We start from the raw sequence: 16,585 nt of genomic DNA on the forward strand, positions 1-16,585 counted from the left end.
TTTTGGTTTTAATGTTTGATATCTGCTTAGAGGTTTTAGCCTACCTTTTTAAATAATTTGTAAATACTTCATTGTCATAAATAACCTGCATTCATGTTTTCTTGTTTTTGGAAATGAATAAAAATATTAAAAAAAAAAAAAAGACTAGAGTAACAAAATTTGATAGATACTCAGTTTATGTCTTATACTACAGTTCAAACAAGCGCTCCCTCAAGATGCAATTCTTAAAACAGAAATCATCGTATAACACAACATTCAAAAATAAATCACATGACTACATAGTATCCAGTACAATAATAAAACATTCAGTGACAACATTACTTAGTAAAAATACTTAAAGTTAAGAGCATTGTCTTGCTTATGAAAAACAACATAGTGAACTTATCTTTTTACCTGAATGAATATAAGCATTCAATCTATTTTGACGTTGCCTCATGTATGTAAAGAAAATTGTTAAAGATCTTTCTGTTTTGACATTTATTATGTGATACTTACATACATACATAGATACATTAAAGGTTAAAAGAATGTTATTTGTCAAAAGTTTAAATGTGTCTGGTATCAGAAACATGTTCTGCAGATCTCCTTAAAAAATGTCATTATCTTACCTAGACAAATACTTCACATAGGAGGATGTTATATAAACTACAAACTGGGAACTGTAATTAACAAACTTGGAAATGTATACAACTAATCAATTTCATGACATTTAAAATAAATCAGAAAGAAAAAATCATACACATTTCATTAGAAATTGGAATATTGTTACTGGAAAGATATCACCATGAAAACTCTATACAGGTACTGTGGTATGGCTGGTTTTAACACTAAGCTCAGATTAAACCCTGAAGGGTAGGATAGCAGTGTTAGATATGTTTTGTACTAGAGTTTCCAAGTATAATACTCTCAATGCTTAACTAAAAACACCTGAGGAAGATTGCAGTATGCCTGTCATAAAAAGGCTTGCACAGTCATTTCACCGCAACAGCCTAGCTTATTACATCATACCGTGTTTCTGTTAGGGTACATATATAACAGTTATTTTAAGTGAGGATTACAGAACATGTCAAGAATATATCTCCACTGAGATGCCATTAAATGCATTGTATATCTATAGATCTATATCTATATATCTATAGCTATATATATATATATATATATATATATATATATATATATATATATAAATATATATATGTGTGTGTGTGTGTGTGTGTGTGTGTGTGTGTGTGTGTGTGTGTGTGTGTGTGTGTGTGTGTGTGTGTGTGTGTGTGTGTGTGTGTGCATCTATCTATACATTTATATATATATATATATATATATATATATATATATATATATATATATATATATATATATATATATGTATGTATATATATATATATATATATACATATATATATATATATATATATATATATATACACAATCATATATATATATATATTTATATATATATGGGAATCGATCAGTTCCACAAAAGAACACTTACCCGAAGACCAGATCACCGAGACCACATCGCCAAAAGAGCAGATCCCGACAATGGTAAGTATAAATAGTGCAGAAAGAGATGTATTCCTGTTTCCACAATGTGGTGTGATCTTGGAGTTGGTATATTTAAGTGGGGGGTTGTTTTTGTATTTTATTGTGGAAACGGGAATAAATTGCTACTATTTGTTTTAATATCGAATTTTCATAATTGGACACCACTTTAAAAGGGTATGAAGACACTCTGATTGTGCGCAGCATTATTGTATTATTTTGGGGAATGGACACAGCTGGAAATCTGTGTCAGGCTTTCCCAGAAGTGTCTGGATGTGTGAGATCTAATTTATTTAAGTGTGAGTGTATTAGAGGTCTTAAACTGAGACACATTGCTCTGAATTGTGTAATAAGGAGTTATATTGGGGTGGACAGAAGTATATAGTCCAGTTCCATGTTATTGAGCATGTTCCTGTTGTGCTCTTAGGGTAAAATAGTGAAGTATTATTCCTGTTTAAGTGAGGGTCTCACATTGGAGTCAGTAGTGAGGATTGAAGCTCGTTAGTTACTTGCCCAGGATAGTGGGATACAGCACATTTTTTGGTAGCAGGTCAGTGGGATATTATCTGGATGTCATATTAATTGGTGGCAGTGCTGTGGGATATTAACTGGATGTCACAATGACATGGAAACCTTTCAACATAATATATAGCCTCAAAATATTGCAAGTGCAGCTGGCATCCTAAAAAGTACCTCTCAGCATCTGAATATTGACAATCATATTACTGATCTTTAAAAGTCATAGCAGGGGACCCAAAAGAATAGCATTTTCTATTTTTTTAGAATAGATGATCTTTAGACATTAGCTTACATATAGATAGCAATAAGGAATCTTTGTAGAGACTAACTTCAGTTATTTAATAATATGTAAGCCTTTTAACAGGTCTATCTTTTGAGAAAAATCAGACAAAAGTCAACACATCTAGGAGGAGAAGGCAAAGATATGAGGTCAAAAATCATAGCTCTATGCCTATATCATAGCAGTTGAGAAGTATGGCCTAAACAGTTAACAGTTATTCATATACACACCATTAAGAGTTTTTAATGTTAAGTATTTCTGATCAATCAAAGCCATTTCTTGATAAGCACAATTGTTATCCTATTTAGAACATTTCTTGACAGATGGCAGGCAATTTATGGTGCAGGGTATTCTTTAGACATTGTCCATTTTGCTATTACCTTATTATCTTCATAGAATCTAAATGAGCCATCAGGTTTCAGTATAGCTACCAGAAGACTTGCCTTTAATAAACATTTTACAGGACTATATACCTCTTATTTTAACAGCAGTATTGTTCTTTTATGGTATGAATTGAATAAGGACCAAATCTAGGACAGAAAAATTGGAGTTTGGCAGGTGCCAAAACATAAATACTGTTATTCCTTTTTACAAACTCATTTCTTCTTTAAAGTCAATTTCATGTTTGTCACCACCTTCGATAAAACTTCAATATGAGAATGCATGTATTTTCCCTTTCCTAACATAAATTACTTGCATTTTTTATGTTTCTGGCAAGTAAGCTAGGGCAATTGATGTTAACTATTACCAAACAAGTGATTTTTTTTCCAACAATTAAACTGAGAAAGTGGGACACATCATGTCAGGCACAGAAACTAATAAACAAATGAAAAAACAGGGTTACCACTAAATACACAGTTTAATGCAAAATAAATTAAGCACTTTTCTCTTATAATCCCGACTTCATCAGAATCAAGTTATTTAATCACATCCCTTTTTAAAGGCCCACATTACAGACCCTTCCTTAAAGCGACAACCTTTTCATGAAACATCTTGTAGAACACCCCATACAATACTCTTAAAACCTAGTATGAAAAGCATCTATACAAAAAGCGTATATACAAAATAATAGATAATTTAAAACAAACACTATAGTTTTAATGATTTTAGTTTTAGAATGCTCATAATAGTGGAATAGTCATTAAGCCCTGGCATTTTTTCAGCATCACTGATCATCTGACAGTTTAATTCACACTTTCCAGGACGTATTTTCAAGGAACCCCTCTCAAATTTTGCTCAACTTTTCAAGGAACTGGAAAACTAATCCAAGAACTGAATAACTGTTAATATATCTATATAATGCATCAGAGATGCTTTTGTTTCTAACATCATACTCATGTTATATTATATGTTATAATATAATATATATAATATGTTATGTTATACCATGTTAATCTTATAGATTAATACACACAAAAACAAGCACATATAAGAAGATGTTTTTCCACAGGCCAAGTTCATAAACTGTTAACTCAGTGTATTAGGCTGGGAAATTATTTTTTCCAAGCCTCCAATGATTCTGCAGTATTGTTTGCATATTGTTAATACTAGTTTCTGTCAGAGTTTATTTCAGTATTTCTTGCATTGAATTGCACTTTGCACCTTGTATGTATATGTGTATTTATTTTTTTGTCTTGTTCTTAATAGTTGCATGTATGTAGTTTGTCTTGTTCTTAATAGTTGTATGTATGTCGTTTATGTAATTCAAACTTGGATAGGCACTGAAACCAGAGTCAAATTCTTTGTATGCATGCATACGTGGCCAATAAATGTGATTCTGATTCTGATGTTCATAAGTCATAGTTCTAAAATAATGTTCTGTTTTCCCAATGTAAAATGCTATACATTTCTTACAGGTAGCCACACATACCTCTTCTTTGGTTCCACAATTAAAGTATCAATCCATTCCAGTAATCCACCTACCATTAATATAAATATTTTCTCTGTCTTTTATAAAACAACATTACTTGTACTTCCCGCAATTATGTGCCCTTTTTAATTTTAGTATCAACAGTATCCCCTCATTGTTTTCCATTAACCTTTTATAATTAATACACTACCTTTAAATACGGTAGTCTGGTGTCTCAAACTTCTGCTATGGCACGTGTAGGTAGAAATACTTTTGAACAAACAACTGTGTTAAGCAACTGCATTATTTATATATTTCTAATGTCTACACAAAACTGGCTTCATGTAATATAACTATTAAGTCATTTTATGCAAAAGTAATAAATTGCAATGTGTAATTTTAATTGTATTTCAGTATTTATAAATCTGTTAAGAGATACTGCTTCTTGTAACCTGGTTTATGATTTACAGAGCTACATATGCAGATTATTTTAATAAGCATATGTCACATTTGTACATATTATTAAAATCTGTTAATGTATGATTACAAGCATGCTCATGATTTCTTCTGCATTTCATAATAGCATAATATTTTCAGGTACACATATCTTTCTTAGAAAATACCTCTAGTTATGCCAAGTTGTTAATTTTTTTATCTTTAATAACATTCAATGAAATACTGAACATTAAAAAACATGTTTTTTGATTACTATAGAACTCTGGCCTTGTTGTCACCACCCGGTCTACCCATTCAGCCAACTGGTCAGCTCTATACTTATGGAAATCATTGTAAAAGGGATGACACTGCTGGATGGACATGGATATACAGTAAAAATTGGCAGATGTTCACCGAGCTCCTGACAGATATCAGTTTTTTTTCCATGTATTACGACTTGTGCATTCCCTAACTCTATCCTGATATGAATCATTGAGAAGGTGGAATATTATCATGGTCTCATTGTCAATTCAGCTAGAGGTGCAGCCTTTTGCTTTCTTATTTGCTGCCATCTTTCAAAGTGCCAGAACAACAATTAGAAAGATATGGTCGGGGATGTATTAATCAGGATTAGTTCCACTCACTGTGGGGTGTAACATCACGCTAACCAAACCATGTTTACTAGCAGGGGAATTGCAACAGCTATTGATATTATTGGCAAGTTTTATTTAACCAAAACTATTTTGTCACATATTTTTTTTATAAAGGAAACCAGTTACCTTTTCCTTCTAGTCTTTATTAAAATAGAAATACATGATTAATAATTGGTATTGATGTTGTTTTTTGGTACCCTAACACCAGTATGCCTCATGTAGTACAGCCTCATTTTTCTTTTGGGGGAGATGGTGGAAATGAATGTTACTATGTGTGTTATTTTTAAGTTATAAGAAGTTATGACTTCTTTGAAGTGCTAGGGTGTGACACACAATTTTGGATGAACAGAGATTACACTTTAGATTGTTGCAAACTTGACATTCATAGAATTCCTTTTTTATATTTTTATTAAAATACATTCTGATTTTAGTTCATCTAGGACCATTCATGCATTCCCATGGCAAGCTTGAGACAGCTGTATAGTGCTGTCGACTGGGGAACCATCCACAGTATGTCCATATCAATCTGATGTGTGTTCATGTTACTTTGGTTGTGCATGCACGATCTCTGAAAAAGCAAAATTTGGTGATACATCTTGTGGAAACATTTGAGTACTGTTGCAGTTCATATAGATAGATGAAGATTATCCTAATTTACATATAACATGTAAATGTCCCTTTATTTTCTCCAATACATTGAGCAAAACTTCATTAATTTGACAATAACCAAGATAGGTGGCAACTGCATTAGGATACTGCATACTTAATACAGTAAGGAAGTACTTTTTTAAAATATAATAATGTAATAAGAAACACTTAAAATATTTTATTTTTGAATTAAGAGTCACGTATAATGAATTTACATATATGATGTGCATGTTATGATAGCATTCACTGATTACTAGATTTCTGTCATTTGGAAGCTGGATTTCATGACAGCAGCAGTGGAAATGATTACTAATGACAGAAAATGATCATTATGGTGGTATAATTTAATGATTGTGCATACTTGGGTATAAATGCAATAATTTACCACTGAAGTTCTGTAGTGCCAGGATATCAAAAAGCATGTGAGGTGAACTAAACATTTTTGGAGTGACAGTGATTAATAAGAAATCATTATTTCTTATTCTTATTTCTTATCCCCAGTTAAATGAAATGCTACCCCCAGAAAAACAGTTGGCCCACTGCATAAACCACTGTTTGCCAAAATCAGCTGCAAGCAGTGGTCAGAGGAAGTGCTAAGTTCAATTGAGACCAGGTTGATGACGTGGAAGTTGACTGGAGAGAAAGTACAACAGTTCAATTTTTTACCAAACCAAATGAACAGAAACCTTCCAGTCATTCTCCGGTAGATAAAAAAGTCAGTAAGATGTCATAAATACTTGAGGAACATAAATTACACTCCACACTTTATTTTTCTCTTTAAGCTTAAAATTTCCAGCTTTTTGTCGGTTGATCAAAACAAACTTCCTCAGAACGGAAAACACGTCATTGACATTCAAAAACCTTACTTATAATTTTAACTCCCCTCACGTGGTTTATATAACAAGAAATATATTAACACAATTCTAGAAAACATCAGATAAATTCAAGGTATAAATATATTGAACAAATGAAATAAAAACTGTGAAAGCTATACACTGACAACATTTAGAACAATCAGCATGCTAAAATATTAAAAATGTTAAAATGTATATACATATAGAACACTGCAACGCCCAACAGCTGAATGCTCCATAAAAAAGACTTGCTAAATCGCTACTCAGCGGTGAATTAATACTGATGAATATGAAGATAAAATTAGAAATGAAAATACAAAATATTTAATGTTGAACAAACTTCACCGTCATTCAGTGGTTATCAATAAATACCTAAGTGTTCTTCTACATATGTCTGAATCACGATAATAAATAACTTTGTGACAAAACAAGAAAGCGGATTCTATTACCTTAACATTCCAATGCACTATCATATGCGCTCTGCTTATAGCCCATAGGACGTAGCATATAGGGTTATCCAAAAGACATGTATATAAGTATATAAGTATAAACTAATACTCTATTCTTTATATTTTGTTTTGTAATAGTCATATTATAATAGATTTAAATATGACTGTGTCATACTACACTGTACATATAGAAACACTGAAAGTTTTAATATAATGAAATTAATTGATATAAATAATAATATTATTCAAAAAATATTACTCAAAAATATTCTAAAAATATTATTCTAAAAATATATGTGTGTGTGCCTATATATATATATATATATATATATATATATATATATATATATATATATAAAACCCTCATGTTCTCATAGTCAGGGCTCTACATAAGGTAGGAAAAAATCTAAATGGTAAACCGAAGGTTGTCTATTCTGTCATGCCGACATATACATTAACTATAAATATACATAAAAACAAATACCTGAAATTATAAAATGAACTGAATTTCATCTTTCCAAACTCTTTAATTTGAGTAGGCATGTAATAGACAACATACCATTTAGACTGGGGTTATGACAAGCATCCAGATTCAGCTGCCATACCAATTCCTTCATCTCCAACCTCAGAGACTCAGGTCCCCCCTACTTTCTGATTGCATCTGGTCAATAACAGAAAAAACTAATTCATAGTAGGGGTTCTCCATTATATGTTTGGCCAAGGCATTCTCCATTTTGTCCTTCCTAATGGCATACATGTGTTCATACATACGTTCCTGCAGTTTCCTATCTGTTTTTCCTATATAGAAAACTGGACAGTGGGAGCACCTTGCCAAATAAACTACATGGGTACTGGCACAGTTGAATCTGCCCTGGATTTCATACTTAATACCTCTAACTACGAAGGAGGCACCTGTGTGATTAAACCTGCAGTACCTACATGTTACATTTGTACATGCCTGATCTAAAATTAGAAACCCACGGCTTCATCTCAAGTAAATCTTTAAGGTTAGGCCCCCTTTTAAAAATTGCCTTTGGAAATGCGGCCAATTTCTTTTGGGCAGGACTGTCTCACTAAACTCCAATTTTTTGGATAATAGAAACAATCTCCTTTGCATCCAGACTGTATGTCAGGATGAAACTACAAGGGTGGGCTACTCTAGGAACCTGACCAGGGATAGAAATAGCTTGTCCTTTGTTGAGCTGATTTAAAATGGGTAAATACAACCCTTCTCCCTCTTATTATGTACTTTCATAAAGAGGTCGACGACTAAACCTTCCGGATATCCTCTATTTAGGAAAAGACTTGTCATAAAGTCAGATTCCTCCAAGAAGTCACTTTCCCTCATCACCATCCTGGCCACCCTTACCAGTTGACCCTTTACAATAGCCCTCTTTTGTGAAAATGGATGGCTACTATCAAAGTGTAAATAGATGTTGAAGAAGGTTTCTTTCTGGTGAATTTTAGCTATAAAACACTCATTAACACTATCTTTCTCCAGGTCCACATCTAAATATGCTATCTTGTCCTTAGCAAAACAAAAAGTGAACTTGAGAAACTCAGTAGATAAGTTGAAAAATTCTAAAAGGGATTGGGCTACCCATTCATCACCTTTTAGGTTAATGAATATATCGTCTAAAAAATGGGTATTCATTAATTAACTGTCTTTAATGAAGGAATTGGTCAACACATTCTCTCTCTCCCAGTAAGCCATGACCAGATTAGCCACACTGGCACCACACAGAGATCCCATAGGCACACCTATATGTTCTAAAAAATACCTTTTGTTAAATGTCACATAGTTACAGGACAAAATAATGTCTAGTAATTCATATACATTTCTCAATACTTCCTTGTATGTCTCGGAGGGTAGGATATCCTCCATTCTTCTATTGTAATCATCCACACTCATTGCTACCAGTCCTTATAGCACCCAAGTTGTGGCAAGCAAATTTGGAAGGGTATTTCAGGAGGCAAGATAACTTTTCCTGGCAGTAAGGTTTGTTCGACATGTGCACTACTGTACTGCACGGTTGTAATATTTTGTGCCACATATGTGTGTACTAATGTTTTTTTTTTTGCTTTTTAACTTTGGAAAGTCTGGTTATGAGGGTGACAGAGGAGCAGCAATAGTCGTCTTAGCCTATGCTGGTAGATGTCTTTGATATTGTAAAGCCAACGTACGAAGGAACGACCAGCACAGCTAAAACGACAAGTGTTATTTATTAAATACACAAGTAAGCTGTTTCGTGCATAAGCACTTCTTCAGGCTAAATTCAGACAAGCCAAGGAATAACTTAAATGCAATTTAAAAATGAAAACATCCAATCATATTTCAAAATAAAAACAGCTGACATCAAGTCCTATTAAATACTATAGTAACAAATCAATAATTAATCTTGTGTCCTTTTAAATAAGGTCCTAGTGCTGTGTTTTCATTCAGACCATAATTCATATTTGTTTGCAAAGTTAGAATCTACTTCTCAGACAACCAGAATTTTACTTCTTGTTTTTCCTGCTATGTGGAACATCAGAAAAGTAGGGTCTCCCTCGCATCTGATGCAAGCCTTTAACCTGCTCTAAGGTATCAATAACCTCTATTTTCCACATAGTAGGAACAACAAGAGGCAAAATTCTGGTTGTCTGAGAATTGGTCCCACCTATTCCAGTGAAGTGAATGATGTCTTTAACATTATTAAGAGAAATTGGCCAATCTTGCTAGCCGATGAAGGTATAAGTAATTTATTGGAGACAAACCTCAATTTTATTTTATGAATGCAAAGAATTTGAAACAGAGGCTGCTTTAAAGGTAATTTTATGCCACAGCCTCTTATCTTCAAGAGTTAGTACACACCCTTGTTGTGGTTGTAAAGCCTTTTCTTTCATTTCTGAAGTCCCTTATTTAATTCTTCCTGTTGCTAATATTAGGTATGATGTTAAGTTATATGCAGACTGTAGCAGTACAAACTCGGTATATTTAGCAACTTGCACAGTTTGTCCTAGTTTTTATGTAGGGATGATGACTTGTAGTTTGAGAGAAAGTGTGTTGGAGCATGTTGGAGACAACAAGAGGAAAGTTAGTATGAATGCTTTATATAAGCATATTAATCTGCATTCTGACTAGAGCTTTCTCTTTAATGTGATTCAGTTAACTACTAAAAATACTAGAGGTGGGGACTTCCTTAATAAAACTGGGGCTAATGAACTTAAGTGGATTCTAACTTTGAAAGCAGATAGGAATTATCGTCTGAATGAAAACACATCACTAGGACCTTATTTAAAACGATGTAAGATTAAGCATTGATTTGTTATCATATTATTTAATAGGATTTTATGTCAGTTGTTTTTATTGTGAATTCTGATTGGATATTTTCATTTTAAATTGTATTTAAGTTGTTGTTTGGCTTGTCTGAATTTAGTCTGAAAAGGTGCTTATGCATGAAAATGCTTACTTTTGTATTTAATAAATAACACTTGCCATTTTAGCTGTGCTGGTTGTTCATTCTTACGTTTGCTTTGTGTTTTTTTGTAGGAAGACCTTTGGTTATGGTGGAATTTATAGTTTTTTATCGGTCTTTGATATTGTATCAGCAGTGTCCACTAAGACAACCTCACAGCAGGGGGCTGGGCATCACCCTCCTGAAGATGACCTGAAAAGCTTACTGACAACCTCTGTGGCCACTACTCAGGAGATGAAGGTGATGAGTCCTCTTCTGAAAGTGCTCCAGTAGGGTCTTCTCTGGTCTCCCAGCAGCAGCAGTTACAATAGACTGGAGGTGAACGTATAGCTCACCTTCATGGATCACCTGCTGGCAATCCAGTTGATTCATGTGATCAGCATGCCCTAACCACTGGGCCTTGGGAGGCATAAGCTACATATGACATTAGCCATGTAAATGACTAACAGCAGTACAATTTGGCCTATGGGCTAGTCTGGCATTTCCTTTTTTCCATACTCTAGCCCCACCCATGTGTGTTCAGCTGCCTTATGTATTAGTCACCATAGCATGTTTATTGTCCACTCTCCCTTGTTACAAGTGTCCATCTTCCATTTGTCTGTCTCCATCTACTGTTTTCTTCACCATTTGCATGGCTGCCTTCCAGGTCTATTTGTGTCTGTATTTTCTATTTGTTTGCCTGCTCTTGCAAACTTCCTTTCTCCCAATGTCTAAGCTACAACCATTTCTAAAGACCCTCTGCAGCTATCCATCATCATCTTATGTGAAAAATGTGGGCTTCTCTTCAAAAATAAATACACTTCACCCTGAGCTTTCATTCATTATAGTTGATTATCCTTGTGTGTTTTCCACTGCTCATTAGTCTCTCTTTTCTAACTATACTATATCTCTGTTTCCTCCTCATTTATATCATGAACTGTGTCACTACTTGCTGTGACATCCCTCTTTGGGTTCGCTGCCACTGCACATGTGACAAAGTTGTGTACTGGTACTTCACTGCATGCATGCATGAGTGTGCATAACCTTAGGCTCTCCTGAACATACTTGCTTGCCCTTCCTGTGGTATGATCAATTTCTAGCATGACTCCATACTGAACCTGCCTAAATAGTACTTTTTCCTGTAATATGGCTACAGCTATTTTGGTATGCTTTCCTTTTATTGAAGTAATGCTACTATGCAAGCCTTGATATATCTGAGCAGTCAAGGTTCACATTGTGCTACAGGGATGCTTGATAATTAGTGCTGAGCAGGTGCAAAGTAATTGGCTATAAATCTTATCCCAAGACTTTCAGATGTAGCATATTCCCAGCTACCATGGGGTGATGATTATATTATAAGAAGTTATAGATGGATAAGTAGTGCATAATGTCTTTAGACTGTCCTGATAAGAAAATTGCTCTTTTTAACAGATTGCTGGCATTTAATTTGTCCTGATTTATAACCTAATTCCCACAGCAGTCTGTGGAGGACATACAGTATGTTTGCATGTACAGAATACAATTGCAGTATTAGCACAATTTAAAAAAGTGAATCATTAGTTTGTTTCATAAGTCATGAATGAGACAGTTAATAAGCCTGCTGTAAAGTGACATTATATCTCTTTAACTGTCTGCGCTTAATTCATTTTCACTTCATGAGTCAAAAGGGGTTTCACTAAAGTCTGTGTACTAAAAGGCCACAAATATTGAAACTAAGTTTATTAAACACTGCCTGCTATACAAAATAAGTATTTAATAAAAATGGATAAGAGATATACAATTTGTTTTAGACCCTTAGCTGCTCGGATATGCATCAGGGCTTGAAGTTTAACACACTCTCCTTCAGAAGATAGAGCCATTCAGATTTATTTGGCCAGTGCTTCTCCCTCCACAAAGACCTCTTCAGAACAAACACTACAAAAAAATTACAGAAAACATCACATAAAGATTGCTAAACAAATTACAATGGTTACTCATAAATACTGAATTTTAAAAGTACAAACAATTTGACCTAACAATGGCAACAGAAACAGGTACTTTTCAAATGTAAAGCAGAAATAATTACCACCTCACTTTTTTATTCTGTCGATGGAAAGCCCCCCCCCCCAATTTCACAGTTTAGCTGCTCCTTCAACCTTTTTTTTGTTGTTGTCACAAATACAACTCTAGCAAGGAGCTTAAGTTTGTCTATTTTAATGAATTAACTCTCTATTTGCATGATTGGTTAAAATGACTGAAATGTGTTACTTGTTAATTTAATTGCGACATTTCTACTGTGAGTTAGAAAACATAAGATGAAATATCAAAACAGAAATTATCTGGGTACCGAAATAACATAACTTTTAAACTTTTTCATATGGTTTAACATTTTTTGTTTAGTGTTAATAAAATGATATATATTATTCAATTGCCAGTCTTTCATGAAGAAGTATTGCTTACATAATAATACAGAATACTTCTTTGGTATTTCAGGGTTACTGATCATAAAGAGGTCAACCGGATGAATGCGGAGAATCTAGGAATGATATTTGGACCAACTCTCATGCAAACTCCAAGTATCAACCCAGTCGATGTACTGAATGACATAACTCTCCAGGGACTTGTGGTCCAGCTGCTAATCCAGCATGAAGATGTTCTTTTCTAGGAATTAGGAAAATAAGCTTCTGGGATGCAAGTGTCCCTGTTAGGCTTCCTTTGATTAAGTACTTATAATAAAAGAGTGGAATCTAGCAATGCTAATGGCCAGTTTGAAAACTCCCATAAGTCATGCTTAACTCTATTTTTTTTGTACAATTCTTATACAAGAATGTAAGGTAGCATTTTATTTGACACTTATATATAAGCCCTGCACCATAAGAAAATATGTTAAAGGACTGCAAAAGTACTCATAAATCATAATTATATGCCATAGAATATCTAGAATGTGCATGAATGAAGAAACCTGTACCTTGCCATGTAATGCCAGATTTACTGAAAAACACTGAATTTAGGGAGTTGAAGGAAATGCCAAAGTACAATATCATTACATTCGGTATGGCCTTATTTATTATATAAGGTGTGTTATTTTAAAATGTGGTGTTATGTGAAAGCAGCAGTATTATTTCAGATAGCTTGCATATTTTTCTGTGCAGACTTAAAGGTAAAAAACAAATTTGACCAGTCACACCAGACTGCCTTAAAATATGAACTTCTACAGGCTTAGATATTCTGTTTTGTATCTCAAGCTGCAGAGCAACATTTTAACGCATAACATAAAAAGAAAACAAAAATATCCTTAGTTTCTTTGCTTCCTTAACTGAACTATCATTTCTTCATCTAATTATGACACTAATTCAGGTTTAATTTCTCAAAGTCTTTTTAGCTTCTAATACTATGATAAGAATGGACCCCATTCCTAAGTCAAAGTATGATTAAAGTTCATGAAACTAGTATTGTTTCAGTCTTTGATGTTTTCCAAAAGTGCTCTTCACAGCACCCACAATGTGTCCTGAATTTATTAACTCTGCAGGTCATAAAAAGTTATATGTATTGGTAGCATATGCAAATATGACTGTAAATGTTTTATGAGACCCATTGCTCCTAATACTAGTAGGACTGTCTGGGTATCCTTCTTCCGCACTGCCCTCATTTCTGCCTCCAGATATTAGTATTTTATCACTTTGTGTCTGTACATAAGACAGTGTAGTCACTGGGTGTAGCAATTTCATGGATCAATGCTACTTTTGTCTTCTTTTCATGGACTACTATATCTGGTTTTCTAGCATCTATTTTTTCAGCTGTTGGTAATGGGAGATCTTGCGATATAAATATCATCATTCTCTGAGATGCTTTGTGGTTCATGTTTTCAATGCTTCTCACCTACTTCAGTGTTGTAATGATTGCATAATCCTTAATGCAACAGTCTTGCCACATTATTATTCCTTTCAATATACAGGCCCTCTGTCATTAGTGTATCACACTCAGCAACAAGATGTGCTACTGTTTCCAAAACTTGCATTTGCCTGTTTTTCTCACATGTTCAATGGACTTAAATGTGTACATAGTCCACAGTCCTGAGCTGCTAATATTAACCTTTTGTCGTTTGGTTTAAATTCAGCTCTCCTTATCCATTCTTGCATCAGATGCAAATTGACATGAGCTGGTTCTAGGAGTTTTCTGTTTTTCAACTATATTTATGCCTTTTCCACATTTCTTGCCTTCTGCTCTGATCATTCACCTTATATTCTTTCATTTTTGGCACATTCAGTTGCTGCCTGATTTTTGTCCACTTTTGGTTTAAATTCCATTCCCACTTGACACTTTTATGCTTCTGCTGAACTAAGCAGGAATGTCATCTTAGACCTGTTGTCCTCATGTTTTAACTTTCACTATGTATGGATCTTGTGAGGTCAGCAGATATGTATGCAGATCTACGATTGCAAATCTATACGTGTAATCAAGTTTGGAGGAGGCCCATACCTCCTTCAGAATGGTGACTATATAATATTGGTATATACTGATTTTTATAAATCATTTGATAAAGTATTTTTCTTGTTTTCCTGTCTAACTGATCCAATAACTCATCAGCATCATCATCCTCCTTTTCCCATTTTCTACATGGGGTCAGGATGTCATGTTAACTGTCGCCATCGCTGTCAATTCAATGCCACACTCCTGCCTTCTTCGGCACTCATGCCTGATTGTTGCAGATCTTCTCTCACACAATCCATCCACCTCTTTGTTGGATGCCCTCATTTCCTCTTGCCTTCTTCCTGACTGCCCCAAATCTTCTTCAGATTGTTTCTTGCTTTTCTGCATGTGTCCAAACCACTAAAATCTGTTTTCTTTGATCTTTTCTGCAATTGGAGCTTCTTTGGCTTCTGCTCTTATGTCCTTATTTCTTCATCTGTCCCACAGTGTGCATTTACCACCCTTTTCAGGCACTTCATTTCCATCAGCTCTAGCTTCCTCAACTGCTCTGCCTTTGCTGTCCAGGTTTCTGTACCATATAGTACTACTGATTGCATCACTGTCTTGTACACTTTCCTTTTTAGCTTATTTGACATTCTTGTGTCACTACACCTGACACTCTATGCCAAATGGCTGCAGCCCCCCTGATTCTAGCTTTGACTTTGTCATTCAGACTTCCCTTCTCCTTAACCACCCCTCCCAGATAGTTGAAGTTATTTACATGTTCCACTATCTTCCCTTCTATCTCAATTCTCAGCTTCGTCTGATTTGCCCAATTTGCTGCCATTACCACCATCTTATCTGTGCTTAGTTTCATCCCATGTGCCTTAATTTCCAATTCCAGTCCACTATCCTTTGCTGAAGTTCTTGCTCAGAGTTTGGCTGTACTGCCACATCATCTGCATACAGCAACTTTTCCATCCAGCTTGTTTGCTAATGTAGTGCATCACCAGTATAAACAGCAGTGGGCTCAAAGATGATCCCTGGGGCACACCCACCCCCACTGGGAATCCCTCTATGAGAAGAAACACTGTTCATACTTGAGTCATTGAGTTCTTGTACATAGCCTGCACAGCTTCTACTAATGTTTCTAGGTCTCTGAACCACCACAACACTGCCCAAATCAGCTTTCTTGAGACCTTGTTATATGCTTTTTCCATGTCTAGGAATGCCCAGTTGGATTCAATTCTCATCTATCTGTCTCAGTTCAAACATTGGGTCAGTTGTGTTGCATCCTGATTTGAATCTGAACTGATCATCTCCCATCTTGCTTTCTACTACTCTGCGTATCTGTTTGTTAATCACCCTTTCCAGATCTTTCAGGCAATGTGACAGAAGTTTGATGCCTCTTGTACTGCCCATAGTTGTGGCTGTCCCCTTTGTTCTTGTACACAGGCATGAGTATGCTTATTCTCCAGTCATCTGGCATATGTCTTTCTCTCCTCAGGAGTCATTTCCCCCCATCTCACC

General features: G+C 34.6%; 1 protein-coding gene across 3 annotated transcripts in view; it reads left to right on the forward strand.

Moving 5' to 3' along the window:
- Nucleotides 1-14,609, forward strand: part of LOC122811845 (N-chimaerin-like) — a 274,924-nt gene extending 260,315 nt beyond the window's left edge. For all 3 annotated transcript variants that reach the window (XM_044083962.1, XM_044083960.1, XM_044083961.1), the window contains one exon: nucleotides 13,139-14,609. In XM_044083962.1, coding sequence (XP_043939897.1) covers nucleotides 13,139-13,310 — 172 coding nt within the window. In that variant the 3' untranslated portion in view covers nucleotides 13,311-14,609. The remainder of the gene's footprint in view (nucleotides 1-13,138) is intronic.
- The last annotated feature ends 1,976 nt before the right edge of the window (nucleotides 14,610-16,585 follow it).

This window comes from Protopterus annectens, chromosome 9.part0 (assembly GCF_019279795.1).
Source record: "Protopterus annectens isolate FY-2018-M chromosome 9.part0, PAN1.0, whole genome shotgun sequence".
Lineage (NCBI taxonomy): Eukaryota > Metazoa > Chordata > Ceratodontiformes > Protopteridae > Protopterus > Protopterus annectens.